Below are 17658 nucleotides of genomic sequence, written 5' to 3'. Positions count from 1 at the left end.
GTGTGCAGCTCTGCCTGGGAGAATATTTCCATTGGATCAGAATGGAACACATGCCTAGCCTGCTTTCTATGCATAGCTATACCTCCCTGCCCCAACCCTACAATGTGGCCAGCCCATCCTTGGCCTGAGGGACTCTCTTTTAATGATAACAGGCTCTATAGTCCTTCAAAAGGGGCAAAGCCTTTTACATATATTCTCTCATTTGAACAATCTTGTGGTGAGGCTACTACAGGCCTTATCATGCCCATTTTACAGATGGGAAAACTGAGGCTCAGATGGGTTAGGTGACTTACAGATGACAGCTAAGAGTCAGAGGTAAAATTTCAACCCAGTTCTGAGGTGCAATTTTACAGTGTCTAGAGTTTTGGATATGGAGTCAGAAAGCCCTGAGTTCAAATCTCATCTCTAACATTTACTAACCTTGTAACCATTTAGAACTCATTTAACCCATCTGAGCCTCAGTTTCCTCACCTGCGAAATAGGCATGATAAGACCTGTAGCACTCATTTTACAGGTCTGGGGTGAGAGAACGCATATAAATATAAAGTGCTTTGCAAACTTTAAGAATCAGTAGAAATATCAGTTATTATCATCATCATTATTGCTCCATGGGGCATTCATGGATGGGATACTAAGGCTTTGAGGACTTCTCTCTTAGTCTGTTTGCTTTTTCTCATCAGACCTGTGATTTTATCAGTGGAGGGGAATCCCTTTCCCAAGACAGATCAATGCCTGCATCCTCAGCCACCACTAATCATCTTAGAGAGTTGTTGAGGACCAATAAAAGTATAAATGACTTGATCGGGGTCACACAGCCTGTGCATCTCAGAAGCAGGACTTGACCCCAGGTCTTTCTGACTCTGAGGCCAGCCCTTTATGCATTATATACCATGATGGCATCTCCTACTATAGTTCCTGCAAAATAGCAACAGAACCTGCAGCCCATTTGGATGGATTCACCAGCAAACTGCACAGTAATAACAAAGAAAGGACTGACTTGAGGGTCAAAAGTCAGGTGGCATCATTGCCAAGAGATGAAACACATTTTGTTAAGTACAGGAGGGAAGGAAGTACAATTAGAGAATATTTTGTCAGAAAAAGATCTGAGGGTTTCAGTGGACCACAAGCTCAATATGAGTTGGCAGTCTGATGTGCAAGCTAGAAATGCTAGTGATGAAGTCTTGGGATGCCTTAAGAGAAGTATAATTTTGAGGAATAAAGAGGGATCATCCTTCTGTCCTCTGCCCCGGGCAGACTTTATCTGGAATATGCTCAGTTTTGTGCCAATCAAAGATATTAATAAGCTCGAGGGTATCCAAAGGCAGGCAACCTAGATGGTGAAGGGCCTTGAGTCCATGCCATATAAGGCCAACCTGAAGAAACTGGGCACACGTAGCCCTTGTCTTTGGAGAGAAGACTTGGGGGCAACTTGAGAGCCATCATCTAGCATGTGTACAGCTGTCTTATGAAGAGGAATACAAGACTTATTCTGCTTGGTCTTGGAGGGTAGAATTCGGAGTGCCAGGTAGAAGGCACAATGAGGCAAATGCATACAGTCTGGAGAAGAAAGAGATGAGAAGAGCCGGAAGGCCATTCTCATCCCAGTTAATATCCAAGAAAACCAAGCTTCTCTAGAAAGCATTTCATTTCTCCTCTTCTCTTCCCTGGCAGTGAAACACATTCTTCAAGTAATACCCCAACCTTCTATTTTCCTTCTAGATAATGCCTATATCCAAGGCACCATGTATAGACGAAGGTCTACTCGTAGCTTCAACCAGATTTCCTCCTGCTAGCCCCATTTTTCCCATCAACAAATTAAGAATGAGATACTCTCCTTTGGTTCTGCTATTTGCTACCTGAATCATGGGCGGGGGGGAGGGCCAAATCCCTTTACCTCTCTGGGCCTCAGTTTCTTTATCTGTAAAATGAGCTAAAGAAAGAGATAGCAAATCACTCGAGTAATTTTGCCAAGAAAAATCCAAATAGGGTCACAAAGAATCAAACAGGACTGAAAAATGACTGAATAACAATGATTATTACTACTACTAAGTTCTCAGATTCTTTCCAGCTTTAATGTTCCATGGTTGAGGATTTTAGGACCCTCAAGCAGAGTAAAATACATGCTATGTGGTTAGCTTTGGGGAGAAGATGGCTTCAACAAACGAATGTGAGGCCGTGGCAATCTATTCCACATCACTAGCCACAAAGTTCTAGGTAGTGAAAGGGGAGAGTGGGGCTGTTTGCCTTAATGCAGAGATCACATACAATAAGTGTGCTGGGATCTGTACTTAAGGTAAATGCCCTTTGTCATGGAGTCAAATAGCCTGGCTAGAGAAGTGCTACATGTTTCCTCCCTTTTCCCCTTCTCTATTCCACTTCCTGCTCCATCCCAGAGCGGAGTGAGGCCAATGATAAGCAGCATTCCCTGACAGTCGATGCCATTTGGTGTAATTCTGGCTTTGGCTCCAGGCTGCTTTGGTGGCTTTCTCTGCTTCAGGGGACACCCCGCCCCTCCCGCCCAGGCAAGGCAGACTTGCTGGCTGGATTGGGTCTTGGACCAGAATTGAAGGGTTGTCTTTTTTTGGCAACTGACTGACCAGCCTTTCCACTGAGTATGTCGTTGGGTATCTACCTTCCCTTGGATGGGAATCAAAGTTAAGAAATGCATGTCAGGGCCTGAAACTAACAAGGACATGAGGAGCAAGGGGAAAACCGCTTCTCTTGTCCCCAGGATGACTCCCCCCGCCCCAGCTGGACCTCGCTGGGCAAATATCCGCCTTTTGCACTCAGCCGTCCCATTTGCTGGTGCACAGGGGTCTGTCAGCATTTCATTATAACCCCCTATTGTCAGGGGTTTATAACTCAGCCATAAAAAACGTGCTCTGGGCTGAAACTTGGCACTCACAGCTCCAGCTAGGAAGCGAAGCCCATACGTCAAATGGGAAAAACATCTGTTTGGCCACTTTTGGGGGGCTGGAGTTCTGTGAGTGTAAGAACAATAAAGATGAAGGTTTCTGATCCCCTGCTTTGGCAGTCATGAAAGTCAAACATGGCTGTGGGGTTCGATTTTATTTTCTCCTTAATCAGCTTGGACGAGTAATTACACCATGGCGTGGCCCAGCCACACCAGGTTATTGGGGAAAGTAACATGAATGGCCATAGCACTGGGTTTTTCAGCCCTGGATCCAGGGGCTCCTTGGCCTCTTTGGAGTTTTCTCCTCCCATAAGCCCTAAGAAACTGTAATCTATCTGGATCTGGACAGGCAGCACAATGGACCAAAGAACATTGAAATATCTAACCTTTCTATAACCCTTTAAGATTGCAAAGAATTTTACAAACATTTCATTTGATCCTTACAACAACCCTGGGAGGTTGGCAATATTATTTCCCCCATTCTACAGATGAGGAAACTGAGGCAGTCAGAGGTTAAGTGTCTTGCCCAGGGAAGACACAGCTAGTGAGTATCTGAGGCTGGATTTGAATTCAGGTCTTCCTGACTCTAGGCCCAGTGATCTATGCACTATGGCGCCACCTAGCTGCCCCTTAGAAGGGAGCTTAGCAACCACCTAGTCCAACTCATACCTCCACAATACCCATTACAATATACCTGATCATATATCATACAATATATCTCACCAGCCCTTCCTCTCAAACTGCTGCAGAAAGGGAAAAGTCGCTGGGTCCAGAGGTGGCCTATTCCTTCTACACCAGGATATTTCTACTTGGGTAGGGAGTTTTCCCCAACATCAAGCCCACCCTTTTTTCCTTTGCACCTTCCACTCATTACTACTGGTTCCTTCCTCTCAAGCCATCCCTCTTCCCCTTGATAGCCTTCCAATACTTGAAGACAGCTCTCATGCACCCCCTGAGTCTTCCCTAGGTAATCTAAGACTGGCAATGAGATAGAATATAGATACTATTGTGAAGAAGTGATGTGAAAAAGGATGTAGATTTAACCATGTATGTGAAAGTGCTTCAATGAAACAGCAATACACGAAAGGTAAGGCAGCTTAAGAGGCCAAGGTGAGAAAACTGGGGGACATGAATACTTGAGAGATGTGGCAAAACAGTGGATAGAGAGCAGCCCTGGAATCTATCTATCTGAGTTTAAATCTGGCCTCATAAAGTTACTAGCTGTGTGACCCTGGGCAAATCATCTGCTTGCCTCAATTTCCTTATCTGTAAAATGATCTGTAGAAAGAAATAGCATCTTTGCCAAGAAAACCCCAAGTGGGGTCACAAAGAGTTGGACATGACCGAAAAACAACAACAAACTTAGCCCAAGCCAACAGAGTATGATGACGGCCCCAACCCTCCACCCCTTAGATTGTATGAACAGCAGCACAGTCTGGCACAGAGAGGTTCCCCTCCTGTTATTGCCTCTCCAGACCGTTAGGGTCAGGCTGACTTCCCAAATTTTAGAAGGGATGTTGACAAATCCAAGCTGTGCTGATGGGGAGCTAAGAGAGGAAGGGGACTCTGGACCATAACACTGAAGAAGCAACAGGTGCTTAGCCTAGAGAAAGACAAACAAGAGCAGAGGGAGAGACAATAACCTTGTCAATCAAATCCTGGAGAGGAGACACCGAAGGATTAGATTTAGTCTACCTGATACAAGAGGAGGAACTCAGAACAATGCAGGGAAGTCATAAGGAAATTGATTTTGGCTCGCTGCGACAATGAACTTTGAACAAATTAGAGCTTTCTAAAGTCCCTGAGCAATCCTGAATCCTATGATCTGAGAATGAGATGACCAAGAGGAAAAAGACCTGCTTCCTGGGGTAGGGAGTATTTGAACCCTGACCATGTAGTGAGATCCCCATCCCTGTAGGTATTCAAGAGGAAGCTGGATGACCCTTTGTCAGGGAAGTTGTAGAGTAGACTCATGCTTCAGGTAAAGTTTGGACTGAATGACCTCTAAGGTCTAAAAATTCTATGTATTCAGACAGAGATATATATTACACACACATAAATGTATATATACATAGATAGACAGATGATAGATGACAGATAGATAGATAGATAGATAGATAGATAGATAGACAGATAGAAGATAGATGATAGATAGATAGATAGATAGATAGATAGATAGATAGATAGATAGACAGACAGATAGAAGATATGATGATAGATAGATAGATAGATAGATAGATAGATAGATAGATAGATAGATAGATGCCAAGTACCTTCTTTACATTTAATGTCATCAGGCACTTCACTTCATTGCTATAGAGAATTTCAATGTTTTGATAGATTTCCTGGAATCACATTTCCGCTTTGCTGGGGTTAAAGCTGAGGCAGAGATATGCTCAGCCTCTCTGCCTCCCAGAAATGGGCTGTAAAGTTCCAAAGCTCTTGTCCTTTTTGAGAATAGAGAACCAACCAAGTGAAGGGAAGTGTGAAGGCAACAAGACAGATAAGTTCCAAGCAGACCCTACCTCCTCCAAATGCCCAGATCTTTTCACACGCTGCTCAGTTTCAGTGAGTGATGTGGAAGCTTTGGTGGGCTTTGCTAGTAGGGGTGATTAGGGTGTCTGAGGCAGAAAGAGGTGAGAAGAGCTGAAAGGTATCATTACTGGTCTCTTGTGCTGAATTTAAAAGAGGACACAGATGAAAGTCTCAGAGGCCAGGGGTTGCAATCTGCATTGCAGGAGAGAACAGCCCCTTCAGTGAGATTACTGGTCAATTGAAGGATGTGGTGGGATCCAAATGAAAGAAAAGTTAAAAAGCCTTCCTATGTGCTCTTCCCTTCCCTGGCAGTGAAAAGTGCCTCAGAAAATATCACAGAATCAAACAATTTCCTTCAAGATGATAACTATTGTATGGACAGGAAAGCATTTTTCTCCCAGGGGATTCTTTCAATCCAGTCCAGCAGGCCCTGCTCCCTTGGGCCAAAAGATGAGAATTATTTTTTCACCCAGAACCCTTTGATGCAATCACATTCACAACAACAGGGTTTGGTGTGAGATGGCCACCCTTCCTAGGAAACTTCATGTATCCTGATTGGCCATCCTTCGTAGTAGATGTAAACTAAAATTGCTCATCTAAAAATGACCCAACAACTTTAATGGAATTGTCAGCCTCCGTGGTGTCAGCCAGTCAGCCAATAATCATTTATTAAGTGCCCACTATGTGTCAGGTACTGTTTTAAGCACTGAGGATACAAAGAAAGGCAAAAGCCAGTCCCTGCTCTCAAGGAGCTTACAATCTAATGGGAGAGACAATAAGTAAAGAAATATATACGAACAAGCTATGTACAGAATCAATAGGAAATAATTAACAGAAGGAAGTCACTAGAATGAAAAAGGATTGAGAAGGATTCCTATAGAAGGTATGATTTTAGTTAGGGCTTGAAGGGAGACAGGGAAACCAGAAGGCAGAGCGAGAGAACATTCCAGGCATAAGGGACAAGCAGAAAAAATGCTTGGATTTGGGAGATGGAGTGTCTATGTGAGGAACGGTGAAGAGGCCAGTGTCACAGGATCAAAGAGTATTTGGTAAGGGGAAGTTTAAGGGCTAAGAGGAATTGGAAAGATTGGGGTGGGGGCTAGGTTATAAAGAACTTTGAACAGCAAGATTCTATATTTGATTTTAAAGGTGATAGGGAGCCACTGGAGTTTACTGAGTATAGAGGTAACATGGTCAGTTCTGTAATTTGGTGGCAGAATATAAGATGGTCCAGAAGAGAAACTTGAGGCATGCTGACCCACGGACCATTGCAATAGTCCAGGTGTGAGGTGATGAGGGCACCATTCTGGTGGCAGTGTCAGAGAAGGGGGTGTATTGGAGACATATTGCAAAGGGGAAATCAATAGTCAGAAGGGTAAAAATAGAGATGCGGTTCTGCCTGGGAACAGCAGTGCCTGCCCTTCCCAACTCTACTGTGACCACAGCCCCACACAGTCCAGGTCTGGGGCCTTTGTCTCTTCTGTAAAGAAAACCCCTTTAGGAGAAATGAGGGAATCGAGCCTCATTCTTCACCTTCCCATCACATCCAGCTGTCCAGTCATGGCACCTCGCCATCTGTCCTGCTATGCAGGTGCCTCTCCCCTTTCCTCCCTTCCCATCTCTTCCTCTGGACACGAGAATCAAATCAGCAGTCACTTCTAGAAAGGGTCAGTCAATGAACTACCTCCGTATGACCCCACTTATCCTCCTTGTGACTCTGAAACCAAAATGGCCCTCTCTGGCCACCACTCCATGATATGCATTGCCTCTTCCTCTTAGACTGTAATCTCCTTGAGGCTAGGGGCTGGCTAGCTTTTTCTGTTTTTACCCAGAAGGCCTAATAAATGTTCTTTCTTTCTTCCTTCCTTCCCTCCCTCTCTTTTGACAGCACTTGAGCTGTGGGAGTGGTTTGCATTTATTAAGTGCCTACTATGTGCCAGGTGCTATAAGGCACTGGGGATACAAAAGCAAAAAGGAAAGAGCCACCCATCAGGGTTGCCCAAAGAACTGAAGAAAAAGCACTTACTTCCATAAGGGGATCCTGTGGGGGAGCCGTTTAAGAAGCCTGGGGACCCTGGCACGCCCAGGTTGGCCATGGGCACGTTGCTGTAGCCGTTCATGCTGTTGCTGGACGTGCTGTAGTTCGACTGCTGGGGGGTGGAACTGGAGGAGTACCCACGAGGAGAGATGCTGCTTGTGTTCCGGATGTAACCTGGGCAAGGGAGGGAGATGAGCTAGTGAAGCAGAAGGCCACACAGCACCACAGAGGGGACCCTAGGACCATACAACTGCAGACAGAACCCTTTGGTACTAGAGTCCTTTCTCCTCTAGCCCATTACCTGGGAGCATGGATGTAGAACTGAGAGACTTTGCAGACTACCAAGCCCAACCTCCCTACCTCACCACTTTGCACATGAGGCACCTGAGGCACAGACATTAAGAAACTTCCCAGCTGGCATCTGATGTAGTCCTTCAACTCAGGGGATCCTGACTAAGCCCAGGGCCCTGTTACCATTCCCCTACGCCACTCAGATTATTAGATGCTCTTTTGCTGTAAGATACCAATGTCCAAGAGAATTTTAAAGTATTATCCCTGGCCTTCCAGGGATTCTTGAACAGGGAAGGAAACCTTGAGCAATAGAACTGGGCTACAGTGGCAGAATTTCAGGCATTGTTCAGTGGTAGGGATACATGGAGGAAAATGGAACCTTCTTATCCTCCCAGCAAAACACCACCACCACCACCCCTGTCAAATTCACCAGGTGTAGGCTCTGCTTGTGTTAGCCTGGCTTTTGAAATACCCACTAGGACAACTGTCTCTGAAACCACACAACAGGGACAAAGCATGTCCAGGCCAAAAATAAAATGATGATTGAATTCCTAGTCTAGGAATTCCCCAGCCCTAGCCTACAGGGTTATCACAAGAGGACCATCTCCTTAAAAGACTCAGTGTAATGAACATGCATACATACCATCTATGAGGAAATAATATATCTCACAGGCTTATTTTTGACTGTTTAAATATATGCAGATGTTATTAAGATTATATAAAACTGAAAATTCACTTACAAGAGGCACTAAATTCAGAGACACTACTCACTCAAGCTGCTAGAGCCCTTCCCTCTAAGGTTATGTTGTATCTACTTTGTTGGGCTCTTGTAAATCCCTATATAAGTGCATAGTCTTCCCCATTAGGATATAAGTTACTTGAGGGCAGAGACTATATCTTTTTTGTCTTTGTAACTCCAAATGCTTAGCACATTGCCTGGCACTTGGCAGGTGTTGAATAAGTGTTTGCTGACTAATATTTTTGTCTGCATCAACAGATAATAAAATTGTGAATACTAAACAACTGACATTGCTTGGGGGCTGAAAAGTTTTGTTGTTAAAAAGGGATTTTCATACTCAACAGAGATGAGAAACCACTGCTCTAGTTCATCCATCTTTATATTCCCAAAGGAAAAGAAAACAAAATTTCCAGCTGGAGGCCTTAACCTTTATTTTTGTTATAGGAACTGACTAATTCAGGGGACCCCTCCTACAATGCCCATCTGCTTTCAGAATGCAGGTCATGTGCCACCTCCTACCCAAGTCCTTTCCTAATCTCCCTCCCCCAACCATTGTTAGCCCTCTGTCTTGAAATTACTTTGCATATACTTTGTTTTTACTTATCTTTGGACACATTGTATTCTTCATTAGAATATAAGCTCTTTGAAGGCAGGTACTATTTCTTTTTTTTTGTCTTCATATTGTCAGTATGTATCACAGCCCTTAACACATGATTCAAGTTTAATCAATATTTGTTGAATTGAATCACCACTCTGACCCCCAGCTGCCAGTCAAATTACATTGTAATGATTTTGTATGTATAAGGGGGTATCCCCTACCCCACCCCATATACTGGAATTATAAAAGGTCTAGACATCTCTATGGACTCAATCAAAAGCATGAACTAGGTATGACCTGGTCTTTATCAATCTGGAAGCAGTGAAATATTTTAGTCAGTAGATAAAATCAGATAACAACTCAGAAAATGTATTAGGACTGGAAGAATGAGTCAGACATATCTTTGGGTCTGTGTATATTATAGCAACCCAGCTTGGAATCAAGACTTCCAAGAGATTCTAGCAACAAGCCAATAGTTACTGATAATTGACCTGAGGAGTGTGGATTGAATTCTCTCTCCTCTCCTCTCCTCCTGTCCCCCCATGTCTAGAGGACAACAGTGTAAACTTTGAAATGTCAGAAGATTTAGTTTTACCATTGGAATTAGTAGCAGTATCCACAGAACATAAGTGGCAGGACCACACCATCTACATTTGGGAACTAAAACACATCAAAGACGGTAGCTTCAGGGTTGACAAAAGCTCTATGCTAGGCATAGAGCCTAGCAAATAGCTACATTGAAAGGGAAGGTCATAAGTATTCCACAAAGGGGAAAAAAAGACTTCTAGTAATTAAGAACTTTGATTTACCCCTTTGTCACACATACTATCTAAGCTTTCTCCTGGATGGGTATGTATTTGTGGAAGAGTGCATCCAAGACATTTGGAGGCATGCTTTATACTGTAATCACCATATCACATCAGTAAATACCCCCGGCTAAAAGCTAATAAGTCTGGCTAGCCAATAATGAACAGAGAACAAGCCAGATTTGGGGGAGTAGGAAGAGGAGGTTATGTGAGGCAGTACTAAAAGTACATCAGGGCCCTGCCTACCAATGTGAGTGGGAGTTGGAGAAACAGCCCCTGGGAGGGCATGCTATAGATACAATTTTATTTACGTGCACATATACAGTATACAGTAGGATACTAGAAGGTAGGAACTCTCCTCTTTGTTTGGTAGTCCTAGTACTTAGCACAGGGTCTAGCAGGTGCTTAAAATTGATTCAATTTATGGAATGGGATGATTGAGGAGCACTCACCCATTAGGTTAAAATAATTGATTCAGGGGAAGATTATCTTCCTTCTATTGAGTCTTTTGATTTCTAGGACAATGAAGGAAAATGGTAGAAGAATGAAGGGGCAAGGGTATTTTTAAATATCTTTTTTAAGTGGTCAATGAAAAGTAATATATTAAACTCAGCCTGACCAAATAATAAGGCATACCTGAAATAAGAAGCTGTCTCTGTATGTGCTTTGCATTTTCATTCACAAATCAGTTCAGATTTTCTCATCAGTTTGTTTGTATGCAGGCATCTATGTGATTACACAGAGCTATGAGCTCTCCAGCCCATAACTTTAACACCAAGATTCTCCAAGTGATGCTGTGTGATTGTGAGCCATGGAACACCATGATGTCTGAAGAACGTCCAAGATCGATGGAAAGATGAAAAGTAAGCACGAGTAGGAAGAAGCAAGCCACCAGAAAAGATCTGTGAGTGACAGGTGTCAATAAAGACATTGAGGACATATATAGCCTTCCTCCCTCCACTTAAAAAGGAGGTGGGCTGGTCATACATCCATGGGGATGGATAACACAGAGCTCAGCTAAATGCTAGAGGAATAGAGAAGTTATGGAAAGCCAAGGGCAAGAAATGCACCAAATAATCAGGCATAGGTAGGTTGTGATTTATACCAATGTGAACAGCACTTACAAACATGAGAGCACGTACCCTTTGGAATGTCTAAATGACATGGCCCAAGTAAGGGACTATCCATTTCATCAGAGGCAGAGATGCTGAAAGATCATGACATCACAAATATGGAGTTTAAAGGGATCTTAGAGACCATCAATTCCAAGCTCCCTCACTTTAGCCCAGTGTCTGGCACACAGTAGGTGCTTAATAAATGTTTCTCAAATTGAATTGCAGATGAGGAACCAGAGATTCAAATAGTTGAAGTGATTTGCTCAAGGTCCCGCACCTAGTATGCATCAAAGGTAGGATTTGAACTCAGGTCTCTGGATTCCAAAATCAGTACTCTTTCTACTATACTATATTGCTTCTAAGTAAAACATATCAGCCAGGAAATAACTGAAGAAAGGAAGTGGGTTGGTCACATGGTATTAAGTGAGAGATAAGAGATGGACAGTTCAAGTGTCCAGATGAGTTATTAATACACTGAAAGGGTTAATTCTATCCAAACAATGAAAGGTCTAATGACCCAATTTGGCCATCCTGACAAGAATATGAGAAGAATCTACATTGCTATTGGTGCGAAATACTCCCACCAATGCATACCTCAACCCAGCTATGATTTAGTATAGAACTCTTACACAGTTACCTGAAGTACACAGAAGCTTAGAAGCTATCTGGGAGTCATATTTCTTAGCAAGAGTCAAAGGCAGGCTTGGATCCTATGTCTTTCCCACACCAAGTCCAGTGTTGTCTTCGTGACACAACAGTTTCTGGTACTATATATAGGTCTTCCAAAACTGATCATCCATACAATTAAAATTTTTTTTCCAACCGTGGTTATTCTATGTCCTCCTTCTTAACGTGCCTTGTTGTTGAAATTTTTATTTTAAAATGTATTTACTCCATGGATTCCACTTGGCAGGGGGATAATTGATTAAGTGTGCGAATTTATTGTTTTCCTCAGAAAGGGGCATCCCTCTCAATTGCATCATTGTGGTTCCTTTGATCTAAGCAGGATTTTCACTTCCCAGTGCCTTCTAAACCTAAGGCTCATAGTAGCTAACCTCGAAGTCCAGAGGAGTTATTACCTTGGTTGTTTCCTTGTGTGGACTCTGAGATGCTGACACCTAGCTGGCTGCCGTAGGAGTTGATACCCATCATGCCACTGTGAGCTGGAGAGCTGGACAGAGCTGGGATCTGGCTGGGATTCCTCGGGACACTATAAAGGGCCTCAGCAATGTCAGCAGCTCGCTTCAGAATGATGTCCTGCAAAAACGTCCATGAGGTTAGCACTCGTTACAGGAAAAGTCAGAATCAAGCAGGAGGCAAGAGAGAGCAGTGGCCCAAGGGGGCAAAGGTTTAGCATCTAACCTGGTTATTGTGCGGTGTTCCATAAAGGGCTTCCACTAAATCAGCCGCTCTCTTCAACAGCATTTCCTGGGGGAGAGATAGGGACAGTAACCAAATGGTGAAATGCATGAGCACAGACAGGGTAGCCCTTTCCACAGCCTTAAATGGTACAGAGCCATCGAGTGCTGGAGACAACTAAAACTGTGAACCACAATGCTAAATATGTTGGTGGCAGACTGCTTTAAAAAATCATCTTTCTTCTCTGCTCTACTAAAAAGCTCATTGAATAATTCAATTCGGCTCAGCAAGCATTCAAGTACTTACTATGCTCTAAGCACATTATCATGATGTGGAAATGACACTGGCAAGCCTCAAAGTCAAGACCAGTAGACCCTTCGAGAGCCTACCAAGGTGGAAAGAGTTTTTGAGTTAGATCCCTGTGTTGGAATGTTTGGTTATGTTCATTTCCTGTCTTTCTTCAAGACACATCTGAAACCCCATCTTTTGTAAGAGGTCTGTTTGTCCCCAGCTCCCAGCTGCCAGTGCCTTCCCCTCTGACATTACCTCCTATCTGTGCTACATAGAATTTGGATGCACCTAGCTTTTTACATAGTGTCTCCCCCATTAAAATGGGAGTTACTTAAGGCAGGGACTGTTTTTGCCCTTCTTTGTATCTCTAGTACTTAGCACAGTGACTATTACCTAGCAAGCATTTAATACATACTTGATTCAACTAAATATAAAGAGGCTCAAAAACATTCTTTACCTCCCTTTTGCCTCTAGGAAAAAATGTAAATCATCAGCTTAGAGCCCCTGACACTCTGGCTCTCACCCACCTTTCCAGACTTATTTTATGGTAATCTCCCTCAAACATGGGATGGTCTAGCCAAATTAGCATATTAGCAGCTCCTTGAATTTGACACATCATTTCCCATCTTGGTATCTTTGCAGGACTTTTGCCCCTACCCCCTTGTCTGAATCTTACTCCCCCCTGCTTTGCGTATTAGATTCCCTAGTTTCCTTCAAAACCCAGCTGAGATGCCATCTTCTAAATTGTCTTTCATGATTCTCCATGCCCCATAGCTAGTGCATGATCCCTCATCAAACTGTCTTGAGTTTCATTATCTGTGTACATGTTGTACCCCTCTGATAGAAAGGAATACAGGGAAATGAATGCAGAGTGTTGTCTTTGTATTCTGAGCATCTAGCACAGTACAATAAGTGTTTTTCAAATTGAATTGAATTCAGAATTCTAGATCTAGAAGGAACCTTACATACTATCTGGCCTAACTCTCTCATTTTATGGACGGGAAAAACTGATGTCCACAGAAATTAAGGGACTTGCCCAAATTCACACAGATAACTGCCAGAGCTGTGATTTGAATCCATGGCCTCTGATTCTGAATCCAGCACTTTTTCCATGGGAATTGCATTAATCAACAGAAAGTTAGTTACCAAATTTTTTTTTATGGTGATAGGAATCACAAAATGGAAAATACCAAGGAATGGAGAGATTGGAGGTACATCCATGGACAAAGTGATCCCACTATTGAATAACAAATCTTTTTTTTTTTTTTTGGTGAGGCAATCGGGGTTAAGTGACTTGCCCAGGGTCACACAGCTAGTAAGTGTCAAGTGTCTGAGGTTCAAATCAGGTCCTCCTAACTCCAAGGCCAGAGCTCTATTCACTGCGCCATCTAGCTGCCCCTTGAATAAGAAATCTTGAGGAATACTAAAGGATGATGTATTCCCCTCCAAAGAGTGTTGGGTTCCCCGAACACAAAATCAGCAATGATATGGGAAGGCTTCAGGAAAAATATGTATGGCCAACTACATTTTACCAAAGGGGGAAAAATATTTCCAAAGCCATGCTGGACATAAATCAGACTGCCAGACCTATCTAGTGTTTTTAAGTGATCGATTGACCAGAGTTTCATCCTCTTGTCTAGGAGCTATCCAGAGTTCTGAAATGGCTCTGGCCCTGCCTTTTATGAAATCTGATTCTAATAAAGATGAATTCTCTCAATAACTTTCTTGTTTCTTGTTGAGAGAGAGAGAGAGAGAGAGAGAGAGAGAGAGAGAGAGAGAGAGATCAGTGATCCCTTTCCTCTCATTTTGTCTTTGCCACCTCCTGTTTTTCTTACAGCTTTTTAAATCACTATTAACCTATTTTCTAGAAATCATTTATTTGTAACGCTGAGTTTTTTTCCAAGAGAAAAATAAAGGTGCATTAGAGAGGCAATTATGGGCTTCTAATTTTTCTCATGATACAGAGAAATGAGAACTTCACAATTTGATATCAGAATGTTTAAAGTTCCAATTTTGGGGAAAAATGAAATACCTCTCAGCTTTTTAATGAGATATAATAAATGTGATCAACTTTTTTATATAAATCAAAGTTGAAATAATCAGCCAGCCCTTATCAAGTCAATTTTTCATAGGCAGACTTACCAAAGGGAAGCATTTCATAACAGATTTACACAAAAGTATACCTTGCCCTATGTTATACAGGTACACTCTCACACAATTTTACCCAATGAATATTATTTCACAATAATGTCATTAATATACCATAATCAAATTCCACAGTTAAGCATCATTTGGACAATTGCCCAAGGCAAATAAGATGGCAGGTGATAACCTGAGCTAACTCTTGAGCCCCAGTGGTGATAAGCCTAAGTGTCAACTTTACCATTGCCCACAGCATTCAGCAAATTGTGTTCTGATGAAACCACTGAGACCCATGCAACATTGCTTCACTTAAAATTGTGTTTTCACAAAAATAAGTAAACATCATTAAACAGAGGAAACTTGTAGATATGTACGTAGGAAGCAGCGGAAATGATGCTGACTTTGAATCATATGACCTGAGTTTGAAATCTGGCTCTACCACTTTCTGTCACTATGACCTTAGGTAAGTCATTTTCCCTCCAGTTTTCTTCAGTGTAAAATAAGAAGGTCGGCCCAGATGACTTCTAAAGAACCTTTCTACTCTAGATCTATGATCTTTAGTATTTGCCGGTTGGTTATTTATAGGAAGCCATGATCATAAGAGAGGACCATAGAGGTCATCCAATCTAACCCCTTTACTATACAGATGAGGAAACAGAGGCCCAGCTAGGACACATCTTCCCTTGTCCGCTTAATTTCTGAAGGTCTTAGCATCATTTGTTGAGAACTGGAAGAGATGTTAGAAGTCACTTGGTACAATCCCATCATTTACCAAATGAGGAAACTTAGAGCCAGAGGGGTGAAGTTTCTTGTCCAAAGTCATGCTGATAGGAAGTGGGAGAAGCAGAATTTGAAATGAAGTCTAAATACAGCATACTTCCCTGATAATTGATGCATAAATAGAATATATTAATATGCTATGGGACCATTGGATTTCAAAGAATTCACTTTGATAAAATGAATGGTCTTTTGCAAAGATTAATCTAATGGATCTGATTTGAAACTCTGTATTTTCAGTTGTCAGGTTTTTTTGTGGTGAGTGTGTGTTTGTGTGTGTGTGTGTGTGTGTGTGTGTGTGTGTGTTTAGCACATCCCAGAAGTACATTTCAAAATTAGGCTTTATCAGTGGAACATTTTGTGCACATTCGACACCTATATCCTAAAGAAAACCCAGGAGAATCTTTGCAGCCAAGCTTCAAAGCCTATTTAGAACTAAGGGAGTTTGTTTTCAGATGCATCTCATTTTACTAAAATGCCATAAAATGGTTTTTTAACACATCAGTCTCCAGAGTGATTTACCTTAGCTAGTCTTTCTGGATCTCCAGGATGCCTCGGGATGACTTTCTGTAATCTCTGGAAGCCATAGTCTATGGTAGGTTCATTTAATGCTGAAAAAGAAAAGTCCCAACTCCTGAGTATATGTCTTGGTTATTAACCAAACCTTCTTAAAGAAATATTTTTTAAAAGACTGTCACAGTTGCTGGTATTAGCAGAGTACCACTAATGCCTTCAATAGTGGAAGCATTGCTGATGCTATTATTACTTCGCTTAGTTATTTCAGACTACCAAGAAGAGGAGGAAACATTTAATGATAACAAGATGGAAAGATGAGTCGATTGACGGGGAGGGGGATAGCAGAGTACAAGCTACAACTGCTGGCCAGCTGTGACTTGCACATGAGATGAGATGTGACAATAAAAGTGGCATCAGAGATAGATGTGGTTCAAAAAGGAGGTTAGTTAGCCACTTTTGTGAGAGATGGAGATAACCATTGAACAGCCCTAGTGCTGCATTGGGAATTCTTATAGATTAAATACTGAAAGAAACAGGAAATGGGCTTAATGCACTTACAGGTGCTTAAGGAAGGAGGTACATCAGAATCACACAGGACAAGAAGTCCTGGGTGGGTTGGAATGGGTGCCCTGTTCTCTGTATATTCCTTCTATGTACTAAGTTATTTATATGTTGCCTCCCCGATTAGAATATAAGCTCCATGAAGTCAGGGACTGTTTTTTTGCCTTTATTTGTATTTCTAGGACATAGCGCATTGCCTGACACACAGTAAGGGCTTAATAAATGCTTGTTGACTGACACCAGCAAAATGCCACCTCCAGTGTGAGGATTTTCTTCATCCCACTCAAATGTTAGTATTCCTACCCTTACCCCAAAATTACTTTGTGTACATTTTTTTATTCCTTTTCCTGCATCCATGGTGAATCCTTCCTCCACCTAGTGGAATGGAGGCTTTGTATCTCAAGCACCTAACATAGTTCTTGAAAGTAGTTGGCAAATCATAAAATCTTTTTGAACAAAATTTAATTGAATCCATAAAATTATGGATAGGTTAAAGAACAAAAATATAATTTTCACCCTTGTGTAAAAAGTTTGATGTACTTTCGTGCCTTATTTGATACTCAAAGCAGCTTAATTTTTAAGAGTTATTTATTAGAATAATAGATTTCAAGTTGGAAAAGACCTTATAGGGCATCTAGTACAACCCTCTCATCATCGTCGTATCTCAGTTTCTTGTAAACACAATAAGCTTTTGTTATTTCTCCCTTTTGTTTTTCTCTCTCCTCTTTTTTGACGTGTGCTTTTCCATCTAAACAGGTTCTTGTCAATTCAATAAAACTAGAATTTTCTTAAAGCATCTGTTATTTCATGTACTGTACTAGGCACTAGGGATGCAAAGACCAACATAAATAATAGTCCCTGACCTCAAGGAGCTTATACTCCATTGGGAGGTGGGAGTAGGGGGAAAGTACCACGTACAGAAATAAAGACAAAATGTTTGCAAAATTAATACAAAGTTATTGGGGGAGGGCAGGAA

The 17658-nt window shown here is 42.0% G+C and overlaps 1 protein-coding gene across 1 annotated transcript in view; it reads right to left on the bottom strand.

The window, feature by feature from the left end:
- EBF2 (EBF transcription factor 2) overlaps nt 1–17658 on the bottom strand; it is a 258468-nt gene that overhangs the window by 11407 nt on the left and 229403 nt on the right. Inside the window, exons 11-14 of the mRNA XM_078149237.1 lie at nt 16128–16216; nt 12399–12464; nt 12116–12293; nt 7476–7661 (exon numbers count right to left, since the gene is read on the bottom strand). Coding sequence (XP_078005363.1) covers nt 7476–7661; nt 12116–12293; nt 12399–12464; nt 16128–16216 — 519 coding nt within the window. The remainder of the gene's footprint in view (nt 1–7475; nt 7662–12115; nt 12294–12398; nt 12465–16127; nt 16217–17658) is intronic.

Source organism: Phascolarctos cinereus, unplaced genomic scaffold (genome assembly GCF_003287225.1).
Source record: "Phascolarctos cinereus isolate Bilbo 61053 unplaced genomic scaffold, phaCin_HiC Scaffold_2;HRSCAF=192, whole genome shotgun sequence".
NCBI lineage: Eukaryota > Metazoa > Chordata > Mammalia > Diprotodontia > Phascolarctidae > Phascolarctos > Phascolarctos cinereus.
The sequence above is the reverse complement of the archived record's forward strand: the minus strand, read 5'-3'. Positions and strand labels throughout refer to the sequence as shown.